Source organism: Schizosaccharomyces octosporus (genome assembly GCF_000150505.1).
Source record: "Schizosaccharomyces octosporus yFS286 unplaced genomic scaffold supercont6.3, whole genome shotgun sequence".
NCBI lineage: Eukaryota > Fungi > Ascomycota > Schizosaccharomycetes > Schizosaccharomycetales > Schizosaccharomycetaceae > Schizosaccharomyces > Schizosaccharomyces octosporus.
In genome coordinates this window covers 170799-187612 of record NW_013185621.1, presented here as the reverse complement: position 1 = coordinate 187612, position 16814 = coordinate 170799, and the positions used below count along the sequence as shown (strand labels likewise).

At 36.9% G+C, this 16814-nt stretch overlaps 7 protein-coding genes across 7 annotated transcripts; 4 read left to right on the top strand and 3 right to left on the bottom strand.

Moving 5' to 3' along the window:
• The first annotated feature begins 138 nt into the window (after positions 1-138).
• SOCG_04727 (1,3-beta-glucanosyltransferase Gas2) lies at positions 139-3501 on the top strand. The gene has a single exon (XM_013165319.1). The coding sequence runs from the start codon at positions 559-561 to the stop codon at positions 1933-1935; it is 1377 nt and encodes a 458-aa protein (XP_013020773.1). The 5' UTR covers positions 139-558; the 3' UTR covers positions 1936-3501.
• On the bottom strand, positions 2034-3308 carry SOCG_04728 (CAF1 family ribonuclease; the record flags this gene model as incomplete). Its single annotated transcript, XM_013165320.1, has 1 exon — positions 2034-3308. One exon carries the CDS (start codon positions 3306-3308, stop codon positions 2034-2036), a length of 1275 nt encoding a protein of 424 aa, XP_013020774.1.
• A 248-nt stretch (positions 3502-3749) lies between the features above and the next one.
• On the bottom strand, positions 3750-9629 carry SOCG_04729 (helicase sen1; the record flags this gene model as incomplete). Its single annotated transcript, XM_013165321.1, has 2 exons — positions 3750-8056; positions 8198-9629. The coding sequence occupies 2 exons, from the start codon at positions 9627-9629 to the stop codon at positions 3750-3752; spliced, it is 5739 nt and encodes a 1912-aa protein (XP_013020775.1).
• A 172-nt stretch (positions 9630-9801) lies between these two features.
• On the bottom strand, positions 9802-11757 carry SOCG_04730 (guanyl-nucleotide exchange factor Vps902). Its single transcript, XM_013165322.1, has 2 exons — positions 10769-11757; positions 9802-10717 (listed from the first exon to the last, which is right to left on the bottom strand). Exons 1-2 carry the CDS (start codon positions 11152-11154, stop codon positions 9901-9903), a joined length of 1203 nt encoding a protein of 400 aa, XP_013020776.1. The 5' UTR covers positions 11155-11757; the 3' UTR covers positions 9802-9900.
• A 473-nt stretch (positions 11758-12230) lies between these two features.
• SOCG_04731 (HMG-box) lies at positions 12231-13154 on the top strand. The gene is made up of 2 exons (XM_013165323.1): positions 12231-12914; positions 12965-13154. Exons 1-2 carry the CDS (start codon positions 12381-12383, stop codon positions 13052-13054), a joined length of 624 nt encoding a protein of 207 aa, XP_013020777.1. The 5' UTR covers positions 12231-12380; the 3' UTR covers positions 13055-13154.
• Positions 13155-13451: 297 nt separating this feature from the next.
• On the top strand, positions 13452-14409 carry SOCG_04732 (F0-ATPase subunit D). The gene has a single exon (XM_013165324.1). The coding sequence runs from the start codon at positions 13696-13698 to the stop codon at positions 14221-14223; it is 528 nt and encodes a 175-aa protein (XP_013020778.1). The 5' UTR covers positions 13452-13695; the 3' UTR covers positions 14224-14409.
• Positions 14410-14637: 228 nt separating this feature from the next.
• On the top strand, positions 14638-16747 carry SOCG_04733 (meiotic cohesin complex subunit Rec8). The gene is made up of 5 exons (XM_013165325.1): positions 14638-14724; positions 14768-14955; positions 15017-15113; positions 15171-16450; positions 16494-16747. Exons 1-5 carry the CDS (start codon positions 14669-14671, stop codon positions 16571-16573), a joined length of 1701 nt encoding a protein of 566 aa, XP_013020779.1. The 5' UTR covers positions 14638-14668; the 3' UTR covers positions 16574-16747.
• Positions 16748-16814: the final 67 nt, after the last annotated feature.

Sequence of the window (16814 nt, the reverse complement as noted above, 5' to 3'; positions counted from 1 at the left end):
ACATTTTACATATGTGGCCCAAGTTAGTTTCAACTAATACGTCCTTTTCCCAGAAGGGATTTTAGTGTTATTGTTCTTCAAACAGTATGCATTCTTTGTTCTTCCGAAGGTGACGGCATCGTGAATTATCGAAACCGTTACGGAGTTCCGAAGTTTCCGTTCTCAAAATTTATATATAAACGGAAAGAACGAATACACCAAATACGAAACCCTCTACGGTACCAAAAAGAGAATTGTTACCAATACCATTGGAATTGGTAATTTATCTATTTCACATGAAACGGTGAACCGAAAACCAAATTTAATACCTATTGACTTTCTTTTTATTTGTCATTTTTTTCTGCAACATTCCTTTAATATTTATCTTGTTCGAACGTTCGAACGAAAAAATCTCTTTTAAAAATTTCGAAATTGTTTCTGATTTCCTTCCTTCTGGATATCTAAAATAACTCTACACTAGAAAATATCCTTTGTTGTTTGTTCTTGTTCTCTTTCCTTTCCTTTATACCAGTTTGTCTTACTTGTGTTCATTCCATTTCGTTTTACAATTTCATCGTTATGCATTTCCTTCATTTAGCTCTTTCTCTTTTGACTGCTTCAACAACTGTCTTTGCCCTTGAGCCTTTGACCGTCAAAGGAAGAAAGTTCTTCCAAAATGATACCCAATTTTATATTAAGGGTGTCGCCTACCAACCTAAGGTGAATGCCGAATTCACCACTACAGTAATTGACCCTCTAGCTGATGCTGCCAACAAGAATTGCAGTGAGGACGCCAAGTTGATTCGCAATCTTGGTGCTAACACAATTCGCGTATACTCCGTGAACGCTAGTTTGGACCATGACAAATGTATGAACGCTTTCAAGAATGAAAGTATCTACGTCTTTTTGGATGTGGCCAACCCCTCAACCGGTATTGATCGTACTGATCCTACTTGGACCACAACTCAGTACGATGCTTACAAACAAGTTGTTGATGTTTTTTCGAAATACAACAACACTGCTGGATTTCTTGCCGGGAACGAAGTCGTTAACAATGCTAGTAATGTGCCTTCTGCTGCTTATGTCCGCTCTGCCATCCGTGATTTAAAGTCCTACATTAAGTCTAAAAAATACCGCAGCATTCCTGTCGGTTATGCCGGTGCCGATATTCCAGATATTCGCAATGAACTCGCTGCTTACTTAACTTGTAATGCTACCAATACCCCTCAGGACAATGCTACAGAGGCCGATTTTTTGGGTTATAATAATTATGAATGGTGTGGTAACTCCAACTTCTACGCTTCCGGTTATGCTGCTCGTACAAATGAGCTCCAAAACATCACTGTCCCCATCTTCTTTTCTGAATTTGGTTGCAATATCATCTCTCCACGTACCTTTTCTGAGGTCCAAGCAATTTACTCCAAAAACATGACCGACGTTTGGAGCGGTGGTATAGTATATGAATTCTCCGAAGAAGTAAATGGCTATGGGTTGGTTAACATAACCTCCACTGGTGAGCGTGTTAAAAATGCCGATTTTGGAAACTTGCAAAAACAATGGGCTAGTGTCAACCCCGAGAAGATGTCACTTCTTTCTTATAATACCTCCGACACTCGTCTTCCCGAATGCCCTGCCAGAAATAAGACTAGCTGGGCTGTCGCTTCTGATGCCTTCCCAATCACCCCCAATGCCACTTTCTGCGACGATGCTGTCAAAAACCTTCATTGCTCTGTGCAAGGTGAACCGAAAGGTTCTAAGATTGGTCAAGTCTTAGGCGAATTGTGCTACTATGACCAAGAAGCTTGTGCTGACATTAGCAGCGATCCCTACAACGGTCATTATGGAAAATTCTCTGGTTGCACTGGTAAACAACAACTAAGTTTCGCTTTGGATGCATACACCAAGCACCACGGAGATGAGGCTTGCAGCTGGGGTGGTGTTGGTGTCTTATCCTAGATTATTTTCAAAGTATGGGATTACAGTTAAAAACATAAAGTAGTCTTTTAATTACCGTTTTATTTTCTTTTGAGAGCTCATGCTTTGATATGCTACAATCAAAGTAAGTATTGTCCTTTAAGGAATAAAATATTCGTTAATTCCTCAATATCTGAGTGGGGGGTGTAATTAAGATAGTAGAGAAATGCTATGGCAGTATCATATGCATCTTTTCCTGCTTCATGCGAATTTTTTGTAATCATCATTATGCTATATGGTCCTCGATCAAGTGAAGACAAGCGAGAGCAAAGTCGGCTACTTTCTGTACTAAGGACTAAGACCTTCTCAACTAAAGCCTGCAAGTTGGAAGAGCCATTGTCTATGACATGCTGGAGATCTGGGGATTTTGAGTAAAGTACTTTGGTGTCGTGTACAGAACTAAACGAAGTATGAAGCAGACTTTTAAAATCATTATAGGTCTCTGGAAGAGTTCCTTCGAATACCGAAAATAAGTACATTAGATCAGCTAAACCATTGTGACATACTATCCTCTTTCTCTTTGAAAGCAAGTAATCCCAAAGTTTGCGAAACCCGACAGCCTCATCAAGTAACTGAACACTTTTTTCATAAAAAGTCCTTTTTCTGGAGTCTATGGAATCCGCTCCGGGATTCTGACGTTCTGAAGTGCGTGAATTGTGAGACTCAGACACACGAATTTGAACGAAGCTATTCTTTGATACGCTTTGGAGATCATTGTATTGAGATTCCACTAAGTTATGAACCGCTTTTTGATAATAACGGTTTGATGTATCCACATTTAAATAATTGCATGCTCCTTCCTTGCCTAATTCAGAACGCCATTTTTCAATTTGAGCTTTGGTTTCTCTCACCAATGATTGTGCGGTAGCATCAAGAGATATAAATTCCTTTTCTGGTTTAAATTTATGTTTTGTTAATTTGTAGAGATATGATTCTTCTGTTCTTGATAAGTAAGGTACACCCTTGTCAAGCTGCTTTTGAAAATCAAATCCATGTCGCAGAAGAAAAGCCAAAGTTGATGTTTCTATACAATAATCTCTTCGAAAAAATAGATTAGTATCTGTCAAAGGAGTGAGATTAAATGTGTACGGAGTACATGAAGCTAATCCATCCTTGGTAAAAGAAATGAAGGTTAATCCAATCTGGAGAATTGAATATTTCAAAGCACTTTCTCGAAGACCCTCAAACTGACCTATGAAGGATATGTAATTTTCGTTCATCGTTGAGTTTTGATTATCTTTGATTTTGCCTAATAATCCTGAAAATTCACAATCGATAGCAATATAAGCTGCATTTTCAATCTCATTTTGTAAACTACTAAATTCTCTCGCAAAATTATCACCATTGACCTCCATTGGTTTTCGTGTTTTGAAGCTTCTTGGTCATAAGCCAAAGCAAGAAACGAAAAATACGGTTTGAAAATGCTATTGGATTCGCTGATGCTTCAAGTAAGTCCCAGTTACTATAGCCGATATTACCAGAGATTATCATTTTAGTGTATGATGTACTCTTGGTGTGAAATGTCATTACTTTAGACTCAAAAAATAAAAAATAAAAAAAAATAAAAATAAAACGATAAGAAAAATTAAATTACTTTCATGTAATTGCCAAAACCAAGTAAGTTGGAGAGTGCTTTTGAAGAATCTTTCCCAAAGATTCTAAAACTTTATACATTAACTCAATTAAACAAAGACATATAAATAAAAGAAAACTGGTATAAAAATGAGTAAATTAGCCAAAAAGTAGAGTCAGGATGCGCTTATTACATGTCCATGTGCACTATCAGTCCATTAAGATTAAGATGGTGGACGAAAGCCTCGTGCCATAGCAGCCAAAGCAAGCTTAGATTTTGGTTTCTTTGATTTCTTAGATTTTTTATGACCATCATCCGGCTTTTTCTCTTCTTTAGGCTTTTTCAGCTTTTTACGATCAGCCTTGTCACCAAAATTATGTTCTCGTTTATTTGGTAGTTCATTTGAATCAACGGTCTCGTTTTGCTTTGTAATTTCCTTCTTTTCTTTAGACTGATCCTTCAACGTTCTTGAATTAACCACATCTGAGTTTACTACTTTGCCAGAACGTTTAGTTTGTTCCTTGTCCTTATTAAAGTTATTGGAACCAGAAGAAAAGGGTGCATTGACAATCTCCTGTTTTGATTCTGTATACGGAGTTATTGATGGCGAACGCTCGTTTCGTGGTAAGCTATCCGATTCTTCTTTAATAAGATCATCATCGACAATATTATGCTCTTTAGTCGACTTTACTTTTAACTTCTTAGGATCAGATTTCCAATGCAATAGTTGTTCGAAACTGACACGCATCCAGCAATTTCTTGTTTTGGCGTCCCCGATTAGGTTGCGAAAAACTTCATTCTGTAGTAAAGGTTCAGTACTTCCCACAATGTACAAAGAAGATCTTGCTCTAGTCAAAGCTACGTTCAAACGTCGTATGTCTTGCAAGAAACCTATACCATTTCCCATGGAGCTCCTGACGCAAGAAAAAATAATTATGTCTTTTTCTTGTCCTTGAAAACCGTCTACAGTATGTATGTCAAGGTATTTGAAAATAATGGATCCAAACTTTTTCTGGAATTGGTAGCGAAGCTCCTGAACCTGGCTTCGGTAAGGTGTAACGATACCAATCTTTCCTTCAAAATCAATATTCACAAAATTCTGTGAAAGTTTTTCGTATAGTAAAAGCACAAATGATGCTTCATCGGCGTTGTACAAGGATTTGGACCTTGATACAGACTCTTTACCAACGACATTGAAGAAACGGTAAACACCAAACAAGGCATCGTGATGCCAAGGACGATCTGCAACAGAAGTCATATTCGGTCCATCAATTAGTTTCGACTGATAAAAGTAATGACTAGGGAATTTGCTAATTTCCGGATGCATTCTATATTGGATACTAAGAAGATAAGCACTATCTGGATTCCTTTTAAACATACGAACATAAAGCGATTGATCATAACCATTTTTGGAAGCAGACTTTGAGAGCACAGTGGGTGGTAACTGGTTTGGATCTCCAACCATAATGCAGCTTTTACAATCAAATTTTAATGGAATAAGAGAGCTAAGCTCAACCGCTTGAGCAGCTTCATCTATAATTACCGTAGGAAAGCTTATGTTGGCATTCAGCAACGTTTCATGACCACTGGCTGACAATGTAGCACAAACTACGTCAGCATCCTGAAGGAGTTGTAATTGAATTTGTTTTTTAGCCAAATCCATACTCCTGTTGGCACTTTGATGTCTATTGCGCATTTCATCTAGGCTTTGTTCGAGGGCATTTTTTTGGCGTGTAACTTCTCTAAGCTTTAGTTCTAACGTAGAACTATCCTTGCCAGCTTGGCGAATTGAATCTATACTTTCCCTTAATTTGTTACGTTCCAAAAGTGTAGCGTCATGTTTTTTCCTGATCTCGCCCGAATCAGAAGATTCTTCATGTTTTTTTAAATTAGTAATCTCCATTTGTTTAGCCATTTGTTCTTCCAATGTAAACTCCTTTGCATGAACGTTGATCGATTCGGTGAAACCTATCCGAATTACTTTGGGCATAAATTTTATACCTTCATGGTCGTACACCCCGTCTTTTAAACGTAGTAAAATTTCATCAATCGCAGCGTTGCTAGGAGCGCAAACTAAAATTCTATTTTTCTGCTTTTGTTGAACAGGTTTCGATTGTCCAGGGGCAGAAAATCGTAAACCCTGACCTTTCGATGTTAAAATTGCACCAATCATTCCCAGAATAGTCTTGGTTTTACCTGTACCCGGTGGACCCTGTACAAGCGTAAAACCCTCTCTATTAGAAGCGGCTCTGATAGCTTTTGCTTGAGGTTCATTAGCACCATAACAGCCCATAATTTTTTTTAAGCCTTCATTGTCAGTGTTATCCAAAGATTTGCTTACATTTGCATTCAAAATGTCTCTGGAAAGACTAATAAAAGGGAGTGACTTTAGAGCAGAGTATTCACGCAGGCTGGTTGTGGCACTAAAAAGTTTCTGTAAGTAAAAATGAGCACCTGGAATCATTTCCTGAAGGGATTTTGCGTCAGAATTAACACGAATAAAGATATCGATGGATTCTTTTTTTCTTGTTATTGACTGGATTTTAGCAAGAATTGATATATCATCTTTTCCCGGTGAGGTAGGCTTGTTTGACTTGGATAACACGCATATGTCAGTATCACTAAGATACTGTAACTCAGTGATTGTTTTAGAGCTACATCCTATCTCAACGAAACTATCAACAGAGGTACGAGTATTTAAAGTCAATTCTAAAGGCGTATATTGGCTTTCTTCGATCGCTGCACGAATCTGAGCCCAACATTCGTTGAATAAGAAAGGCATAAAAACTTTTTCATAAGCTTCTGGGGATAAGTACGAAGTTTCTATACTCCGGCAACTTAAATTTTTTTTGTCCACATCTATCTCAAAATTGAGTAGAGGATTCCAGCTTAAAAGGATTCTGAAAAAACCTTGAATATCAGGAAACAACCTTTGACGGGAAGTATAAATGCTTTGATGAACTTCCCTGTGACGTTGTGCAGGATGTACAACATTGCTGGTCTTCAAGGAATTTATATCTAAAAGCTGCACTTGGCGACGCGGAGCATTTGCTTTGGTCTGATTAGAAGCATCACGCATTAAAGAGAAAAGCCCATTGTTTTCATTTTCCTTATTATTTGAATCTGAATCTGAATCCGAGTCAGATTCAGATTCGGTTTCGGCAGATACCTCATCTTTTGAAGTCAATTGTAAGTTGCGCTTAGGTTCTAAAGTTGGCCTTTTTATTGGAGCAATGGAATCCAATTTATTCAACGCCCTATGTGACTGTACCTCTGATAAATCTCCAACATTTAAATTAGCAGGTTTAGCCCCCACCTTTTGGATATAATTTCGCCGAGCAGGTTGCGTTTTCTCAACCGTATCTTTCTTTTTTTCAAGATTAGATAAAGTTTTTGATGAAAGGGTAAAATGGTTTGATGCCCCTTTATCAACATTTTCAAGAGCAGGCTTAGTATGAGACTGTTGGACTTTCGTGGAAGATTTTTCGCGTTGCTTGGGTTCTTCATCTATAACATAAATATTTGGACTGGTCGAAGCCGCACCTTCTAGATTTAATGTTTCTTCTGTAATCAAATTGAAAGGCTTTGTTTGTAAATGCTCAGGTAAGTATGGTGAAATGGCAAGAAATAAATCTTCACGTTCAGACAAAGCGAGAATTGTGGATCCATCCTCGGCTGTAGATGACTTTTGAATCATATCGACAGTATTTTGATTAATTGGGAGAGATAAATTATTGAATAACTTCAACATAGCACAAATAATTCTAACCACTGAAGACAACAAAGTTGAGTCGTTTAGCTTCAACCAATATGAAAGTGTGATAAAAGAATTCAATATCGAATTGGCTAAGGATTTCTTGGAATCATCGCTAGCTTCAGATTTGGAAAAGGACACTGAAATATCAATGCCACTTATGAACTCAGATACCTGATGAAAGCTTTTTAAAAGCATTTGGCAACAGTCTAATGAAACATGCATTATGTCAACAAGAACATCCTTCTCTTTTTTAACTGGCCAACTTGGCAGAGCAATAAAGAAATGGGCAAAGAATTTCCACAAATTGTCCCAGTATGCTTTTAAGGCATTACAATTTCCTTCATCTCTAAAGGAAATGCTGTAGCCATGTAACAAGCCATTTGAAGGGTCGAAAAGATAATTGATAAACAATTTTCCTTGATATATAATCCTCTTAACACTGTTGAAATTCCTGTACTTGATCCATTGTGAGTAAATATTTGACAGTGATTGAAGTGAATCGGAAAATCGACGTTTTGCTAATTTATCTATAGCATCGGCGGTATTTTCGGCGTCAGAAGTTAGATTCATTATAGTCCAAGCATTATTAGAAATATCGGAAACTGGGGAAAATAGAAATCCAACCAAACACGAATAATTGTACGGATTATCCAACAATGATTTCAAAGAAGAAAGATTCCAACGTTGAATAATTATTAGCATATTTGACAGGAACTGGTAAAATGAATCTACGGCTGCATCATAATCATTAGTTTCTGGTGAATCTAACCTGTCTATGAGATACATAGAGGAGATGGATCGCAAAATAGAATTAGTCAAACTTTGACTATGTTCAACGAGGAAAGAAAGTAACCTTTTCCAAAAAGTGGAGAAAGATCTCTTAGTAAAATTTAAATCTATGTTCATATACTTACGCTTTTGAACGTATTTTCGATAAGTATGTCGTAAAGCATAAACATCCACATTCAAACGATATTCAAAAGCTTTCTTAAAAGACTGTTGTTCAAAAGGACTCACGTAATCTTTTAAATTAGAGTAAAAGATATCAAAATTTGAGCAAATATTTGATTGCAAAGACTCCACGTACGCTTTTTGAGAATCGTCACTATGAGAAACAGTCTCAAAATATTCGTTAAAAAGTAGAGAATAGATCTCGCACACAGAATCAAAAAAAGGGTTACTCGAATACGCAATTCCTTCTGCTTCATTCAACGATACATTACACTTCTTGAGCAGTAATTCTACAATAGACATATGCTTTTCTAAAGATAGTGATTTTAGAAAAGATATGATCCAATCCATAGTTTGACTACTGCAGTCTTTATTTCCTTCTATCACCTGTTTCAGCAAGTCTTTATAAGCCATGTTGTCAAAAACCAAGCGTATAAGGTGAGAAGGTTCAAGATTCGAAGTTTGCCAAAATTTCGTTCTATAGCATCTTAACAAAGAATGTAGACAATTTAAGTACGATGGATATTGATTCAAGGGCGCCTTGTTCAAACCTCGTAAGACAAAGGCTACCGGTTCAAACCCATGCTTTCCCAAAGTGTCGAAATACTCAGAGGAAACACTATTAAGTAAAACTGAAAACCCATTCAAAAACCGTTCTAAAAAAACTTCGTCTGATGTACTGCCGTTTAGTGTGCGAATTTCTTGGAGGAAGGGCGCTTGAAGATTTAAAAACTCGTCCGCAGGAATGATGTCGGAACCATTGAGTATACCAAATGCCCATTTTCTCAAGGCATCATCGTTAGTAAATAAAAGATAAATGACACCCGGGACTAATTTTTTAGATAATCGAAGAAATCCGGCCTCCAAAAATCTCTTTCGAAATAGGGCAAAAAGTGTTTCGTTTTTTAAAAACTCGACATTATACAATATTTCATAGAAAGCACACAATATTGGTTTCGAAGAGCTGCTAGAATCAACCTTTATATTACTTTGTAAAACTTTCTTTAGTCTGGAAACATCCCACTGAAGTATCTTGTTAAGGACTATAGAAAGGGTATCTGAATCAAAGTTAAAGATATTAAGGCATATAGTCTTAAATTCATCAATTAACTGATGATAGCTCAGTATGCAGGAAGGGCAGGCTTGAAGACGTTCTCCAAGATGCTTTTTAAACCACGTCAAGAAATCGTTTTCATCCTGAAAAGAAAACAGGAAAAAACATTCTCGTACAGCAATTTTTGATCGTGAATCACAAACCCAGTGAGCATCTTGGCGTTTAACGTTCAAATACGATAGAGCTAGATGAAGAACTTTATTAGAACCCTTGAATGAAGGTGAATTTTGATTATCCTGAATTGATTGCTCTAGTTCTTGGAAGAGTTTCGAATCCTCCATAGCCGCAATGCTACTTGGGCATTATTTTTTAAAATGGTTAGCTGTAAATAAAACACGAGCAATAGCATAGAAAATGCGACACGACTTAATGGATCACACTGGACTACGGTAACTACATGAGAAACTAACTAATCATTAATCAAGAATTACAGAGTAAAAAAGCAGTGAAAGATATATCAGTGTTTAAAAAATAGTTATTATATTATTAAATAAAGCATTAAAATCGTTATGCAATGACTTGGTAGCATTTCCAAAATCGTAAATTGGCAAATCAAGAATTTTCGGCTTGTTTATCAAAAAGGAGACGAGCCAAACGTTTGTAATCTGCGAGTAGGGTATTGATTTCACTGATTTTTAGTTCAGAGGCATCGGACATGGTAAGAAACCTTTCAAGAGGTGGATCATCGATAGAGACGACATTGTCTGTCGATAAATTAGAGTTACGAAGAGCGTGTCCTGCTACTCTGTTAACAAAAGACGAGTAAGATTTTTCAAGAGCTATTCCCAAACCACGTAAGTTTGAAAGGGAAGACTTCTGCTCGTTATTTGCTTCGATGTCTGACGTAGCATTCTCGGAAGACGGAAGCTCTTCTTTGGTAGACGGCTCTACTGAGAGAGGATCATCTGCTGGTTGCATGGGACAGTGTGTCAACAAATTTGGACAAGCCCGAAGGACAAAAGAAAGTGCAGCTTCAAACGTCGTCAAGCAATATTTCTGTTCTCCAGACAAGTAGTCTGGGTTTCGAAAGCGTAAAACGAAATTTAAATGCGACAACAACTGTGATCCATGAAATGAAAGAATGCAAAAGATAGTAAGATTCAATAAATTATCAGCATTCAATTCCTCTTTTGGTAAATTAGAAGCTTCAATAATTTTTTCGTTAACATTCATGAAAATGTTCATTTTTAGCAAAGGTGTTTTTAGCCTGTTTAGAGTAAAAAAGGTTTCTGCAATGTTTTCAAGACGCTTTTTTACCTCTTCTTCAATTGGAAGACAGTTCAGCAAACCATTTTTTTCGTCTGAACAGGCAAATTTCTTGAGAAGATCATCTTTATTTTCATCGGTGCTTGTACTCAAACAAAAAAGCCTATATAAAACATTAGGATCAAATATAAGCCAAAAAAATGAAATAGCTTACCTATCATATAAATATTCGCAGGCAATGCCTTCAATGATATTCATCCATTCATCTTTTTGCTTTACAAGATGCTGCTTTGCCATCTTCTGGGTTTCCATTTCCTCGGGGGAAAGTAAAGGCACATCATGATTTGGAGATTCTGGATTAGGAATTAAAGTTGAAAGCATGAATTCATCTGCCTTCCTGTAAAAATTGTGAAAGGTGTTCGTTAAATCTTCAGGAGATAATAGTTGAGGATGAACTGGGCTCACCAGAGACGATATAAATTCTTTAACAAAGAATTGAACAGTCGCAGGAAGAACAGAAGCCCTTTCTGGAAGTTCAATGTCATCTGGTTTCTGTTTTACCGTATATTTTGATGCTCTCCAGGAGTTAAGAAAACTCATACCGTAATGAAATCAGCAATCGAAGATTCTGTTCTTAGCATATATATTGTTGTATATAATGTTAAACTTCCGAAACGTGAAGCAGGAGATATAGAAACTAACTGACCTGACCGCGTAGGTAATAAATAAGCAAGATAGGTATTCAAGTGAGTCTGTAACGAGAAAAGATGAATGAAAAGAAATTAAAAAGTATCTAAGTATCTTCACTTAGAGAGATTATACAAGTTTACGAATTTAAATCACAGGGAACCTGAAACAAAGTATGAGAGTCGGTATTAATGAAGAAGTACCTATTGCCGATGATCCTTTGAAAACTTATAGAATACAAGATAATATCATAGAAATGGAAGAGAAAACTAGTTTCTTTTCGTTCTTAACGTTTGAGATGGTATATGGCCAAGAGCATTCTTTGAACCCTCAACGCAATATCGCTATTTCTCGCATTATGAAATTGATGTAAACAAAGAAGCATCAAGAAAACCGTTTTTTTATATCTTCATTTACAGTAAGAGTTTATTCTATTAGATGATGAGTACGTGAATCCGCAATGAATTCTTATACCAACAAATGAGTGTCGAATCTACCATGTCTTGAATACTGGAGTTGTAGTCTAACCAAAAGTTTTGTTTGCTTTAACTAGTACCAAGTAAAAATTCCATCGTATTTCCATTTCTTGTCTAGGCTCAAAGAGAAGAGTTGAATATGACTTTTCAAAATATTATATTACTCTCTTCATTCATTCTACATTTATATGTTCCATCGTAATCTATAATAGAACGATCTTTGGATCTGATATGTTACCCTGGTAATCGATTATTTGAGAAAGGTCTTTCCTTGAGGAAAAGGAAATCCGTAAGGTAATTCCTCGTAATGGTCAATTCTCATTTACTGTTATCAAGAAGTTGGTCAGCCATCATCTATGTACAGCCCGTGTCAAGCGTCCTGTGAAACGATTTAAGAACAAGGCAAAATTCTCATATACTTAGTTCACTCTGACGATTATGTTTTAACAAATTTCTGCTCGAGTAAGGTAACGACTTTAGAGAAAAGCAGATAAAAAAAACGAAGAAGATATTATAATTATTAGAAAATATAGAACAATGTGTCTTCTGTATGTCGTTTCTATTCTTTTCCTAATAACCTGACTTCAATAATAAAATTTATCAGATCTCATAAGCTTCCATCTGTCGGTTCGATTACTTGAACTTTTACACATATCACGAAATATGGGAAATCCTAAGAAGAGAGCTGAAAAGGCCGAAGCCGCCAAAGGTAGAAAAGAAGAAACTGAATTAAAAAAGAAGGAAATCGAAGAGAATGAAAGATGGTCGAAAGGAGCGAAGAGTAATAATAAGAAGGAGCAAGAAGAGGAAAAACGACGACAGGCGGCTCAAAAGAAAGCAGAGCGTACTCGGCTTGAACAAGAAGAGATGGCTAGTATGCCATCGAAAGGTGGAAAAGGTAAAAAGGCCGGCGCTCGTAAAGATTTATCTCTAGACGCTTTTCTGGAAGAGCCTGCTCAACCCGCCTCATATAGCGCTCGTAACGTTGACGAGGCTTTGGATTTACTTAGCTTAGACTCTGGCTCTAAAGATAAAATTGATCGCCATCCGGAACGTCGCTTCAAGCCTGCGTTGAACGAATATAAAGAAACACGACTCCCTGAACTTCGTAAGGAAAGCCCTGGTCTTAGACTCAACCAATATGAAGATATCATGTATAAGGAGTTCCAGAAGCATCCCAACAACCCCTTTAACAAGGTAAGTAAAGCACTTTATATTCATCATCATACCCTAACATCTCTTTTTAGCTCACCGTTGGCTATAACGCTAAACAAGATGAAATCAATAAGCTTCGCGCTGCTCGTAAGGCTGAGCTAGAGGCTCGTCTTCGAGAATAAACTGTATCACTTTTTACTTTTGCTTCTGTGTATATGACTTCCTGTTTAAAGGAGAAATGAACTGAAATGGTTTGTACATAACCTATTAAATATATTAATTTTTGATGTATTCTATGGATATGTAAATAACACCGTACAAGGTTAAAAATTGGGTTTGCTATTTGCAACTGTAATGAAATTAACAACCTAAAAAGGTGCTACAATACCATCTTAATGCAACTCTCTTACTTTGAAATATTCCTCCATGTAAAAACGGTCGAAGGTGATACCATACCATACCAATACCTTCCATATATCTTAAATTCTTCTCAACCTCTTCACAGTTATAAAGTTCGGGTATTGTCCTATAATATTATTATATCGAAACTGAGAAGAAAACTGCTTTTTCGGTAGGTTTTTTTTTCTGAATTGAAAAAAACAATCAATCTCTTTTTGAAATATTAAATTATCTACGCATAGGATCTTTTGTATAACCATGTTACGAAATTTGAGTTCGAACCTTAAGAAGAGACGTGCTTCACACAACGGTAACTCTCTCTCTCCCCCTCTCTCATAAGTAATCTGCAGTTTGTGTCTTCGGCTCGTTGACCTATTGAAAAACACTGTATTTTGCTTAATTGTTATAGCTTTACAAATTCGCAATGTCTAAATCTGTTAGTTCTGCTGTTAAAGCTGTGGATTGGGCAGCCGTCCCTAGTAAGTTGAAATTGGACGCTGGTACTGCTTCTGCCCTTGCCAACTTTCGTTCTCGTCATGCCCAAGCTGCTGCAAAACTTGGTTCTTTGAAAGAACAACTTACCACAGTCGATTTTGCTTCTTACCGTCAGGTGCTCAAAAACCAAGAAATCGTGAACCGTATTGAGTCGTCTGTGACCTCTTTCAAGCCAGTAAAGATTAACTTGGATTCTCAGTTGAAGGCTATTAACGCTTTCGAAGGTAAGGCTGTCGGTAGTGCCAAGAAGAACGTCGAGATGATCAAGACTGAATTGGAAAGCTTGAGTACTACTTTGAAGAACATTGAGCAAGCCCGCCCCACCAGTGAAATTACTATTGAGGACATGAAGACTGCTGTTCCTGAAGTTGAGAAGATTGTTGAAACTATGGTCACAAAGGGTAAATGGGTTGTTCCTGGTTACCGCGAAAAGTTTGGCGATTTGAGTATCATGTAAACTCACAGTATAACCCATCTGATTGGTCTTCTACGACCGAGAAAAGCTTTTTCTAAACAATCAGGTATTCATTGCTTCCTGGTTCGTAAATTAGCTCGTGATCGTTCCTTTTACAGCCCTCTTTGTTGTAGTTAATTCAACTATGAGCAAGCACGTTAGGCTAATCCTTAAGAGTCAATGAAATATATTTAAATCCTGATCGTCATATGTAGAAATGTCGCGTTGCTCCAAGGTTGATGGAACTTCTTGTAAAAAAGTCTTTTCTAAGCTTTCTACCAAATTTCTAAGCAACTTCCTGCACATATGCAATTAATTATCTAGTAAAACTACTGTTTATTTCTGTTATACGATGAACTACCTAAGCTCACTTATAGGGATGCACTCAAATACGTTATGTTCCTTCATTTATTAGATTTCGTACTGGGGGACGCGTCTCACCAAAACCATGTTTTACGATCAATACGTCCTGACTAAAAAGAAAGGGGGAATGGGTGTAGTTTGGTAAGTAATTGCTTTTAATTGAAAATTGTACTAATATTATTAGGCTTGCCGCTACTCTGGGGTCAAAACACTCCCTCCGGAAACTTCACAAAAAGGATATAATGTCCGTGAATATTGATGAAGCTTGTGAATTTGTCGCGTATTCTCCCGAACCGTTAGCGTTACGTCTTAGTAGTAACTTAATGATCGGTGTTGCACGCGTTTATGCCCATCAATATTCGTTTTTTCAATGTACGGGACCATTTTTCAACATCAGCAATCCCGGTTTCTGTTTCTCTAACCTATTTTTTAGCCCAGGTTTCTTCGTTACATTCGAGATTGCGCAAAGAGCTTGATAACATTACTAGCAAGCATTCTAAAAATATTGACGCGCGTGTAGAAAAAGTGAAGTACGTGATTTTATCTTTCATACATAAATATCAATGTATATTTACTAATGAAATTAGCACTGACAATCTAATGCTCGCTGATGATCCGGCCTTTGTACCTGAATTGACCTTGTCGAACGGTTTTAGTCTCCCTCCTTTGGACCTTAATCTTTCCTTGAATAACGATTCTATTTCGTTTGATCAAGCAAATTTGACATCGTTGCAAACGTTGCCAGAAGCTTCAAACACTTTTGGCAACTCAACTCAGTCTTTCAGCCTTCAAAACCATGCTCCTGTATCGAGATTCGATTATGAAGCGTCAAACAATCTCTTTCCAGATGAGATTTTGGACTTTGAGTTTGATGAAAATGGTGACGTTCATGAATTAGCGACGCAGGATAAAATGCCGCAACTTAGCCCTGCTAATTCCCAAGACGAAGAAGAGCATCTTGATGCACAGTCTCCTATTGAAATGAGAGATGAAGAGCAAGAATCGAGAATTCGTATTTATGAGTTGGATGATGACGTCTTGCCTCTTCCGGTTCCCCTGGAATCTGTAGTAGACCCTAACATTGATATCCAGCCTCAAGAAGAGCCGGTTAAACGTAGAAAAATTCAAAAAATCGAGCCTGATGAATCTATTGAGTTGAGCACGAAAACCCTTTCTCAGTGGAGGTCGACGTATGTTGAAAGAATGAAAGCCATTGAAACAGCTAAACACGTGCGAAGAAAAGGAACCTCAGCTGAGAAGAAAAAAAATATTAAAAAATTATATCAATGGGAATCGTTTCATCCTATAATTCAAGAATGGGTTGGTAAGCTTCAGCCGGAATCAGTTGAGAAACAACCAGAAAATGATGATGATGTCGAGTTACCAATGCCCAACTTGGAAAATTCGGATATTGAAATTGGTCGTGATGCTCAAGGATCCTTGGAATTAAATATGCCTTGGAATACTTCCTCTCGTTCAAACAGTTTATTAAACTCATCCAGAAGTCATTCTCAAAATGGCAGTGAACATTCAACCCCGTTGCTTGATACTCGTTATGGTAAAAAACTAACGCCAAGTCCTTCGATGAATCATCGATTGCAGTTCCTGCCTGCTTTAGAATCCAGTCAATATCATGATCACTTAAACTCTGAATTATCTATACAACTTGATGAAGATTTTTCTCTGTACAAAAATACTCAAGAAGAGAATATTGGCACATTCTTGCACATGGAGCGAGAATGTGCTAATTTCTATGAATATACTAAAACCGCTATTCTTGAAAACGGCGGAGATATGACCTTTTCAGAACTTTTACCTTGTACCTTACAGCGCTCCGTGGCCGCTCAAGCTTTCAGTCATCTTTTAGGTACGATTCGACAGATGCAACTATTACTTACTAACCAAACTAGCTTTAAGCACAAAATCTGCTGTCTCGGTGAAACAAGAAGCCCCATATCATGAAATTATTCTTTCTTTAAATGCTCTTTAATCTTTAAACACGTCTTTGTCGAATATAAACTTATTAAACCTGATGAATTATGTCTGACATTTACATTAACATCTAACATCATCTACTTTGGGATCTGGCTAATTACATACGAACTTAATTAAATTATTTGTTTTCTTTTTAGTTCAATAAATGAAATAATGTTGTTTTTGCAAAACGCTGATAACATTCAACCCGCTTATAAAATCGTTGTTTTCAAATTCATAATTGAGAATTTTATTAT

Excerpts from the sequence above, each read along its gene's own strand:
- SOCG_04732 (XM_013165324.1), top strand. The coding sequence starts at position 13,696 with ATGTCTAAATCTGTTAGTTCTGCTGTTAAAGCTGTGGATTGGGCAGCC.
- SOCG_04733 (XM_013165325.1), top strand. The coding sequence starts at position 14,669 with ATGTTTTACGATCAATACGTCCTGACTAAAAAGAAAGGGGGAATGGGT. Across the intron at positions 14,725-14,767 it reads GGGGGAATGGGTGTAGTTTG|GCTTGCCGCTACTCTGGGGT; the intron begins GTAAGTAATTGC and ends TAATATTATTAG. Across the intron at positions 16,451-16,493 it reads AGCTTTCAGTCATCTTTTAG|CTTTAAGCACAAAATCTGCT; the intron begins GTACGATTCGAC and ends TAACCAAACTAG.
- SOCG_04730 (XM_013165322.1), bottom strand. The coding sequence starts at position 11,154 with ATGAGTTTTCTTAACTCCTGGAGAGCATCAAAATATACGGTAAAACAG. Across the intron at positions 10,718-10,768 it reads TGCGAATATTTATATGATAG|GCTTTTTTGTTTGAGTACAA; the intron begins GTAAGCTATTTC and ends TGTTTTATATAG.
- SOCG_04727 (XM_013165319.1), top strand. The coding sequence starts at position 559 with ATGCATTTCCTTCATTTAGCTCTTTCTCTTTTGACTGCTTCAACAACT.
- SOCG_04731 (XM_013165323.1), top strand. The coding sequence starts at position 12,381 with ATGGGAAATCCTAAGAAGAGAGCTGAAAAGGCCGAAGCCGCCAAAGGT. Across the intron at positions 12,915-12,964 it reads CCAACAACCCCTTTAACAAG|CTCACCGTTGGCTATAACGC; the intron begins GTAAGTAAAGCA and ends ATCTCTTTTTAG.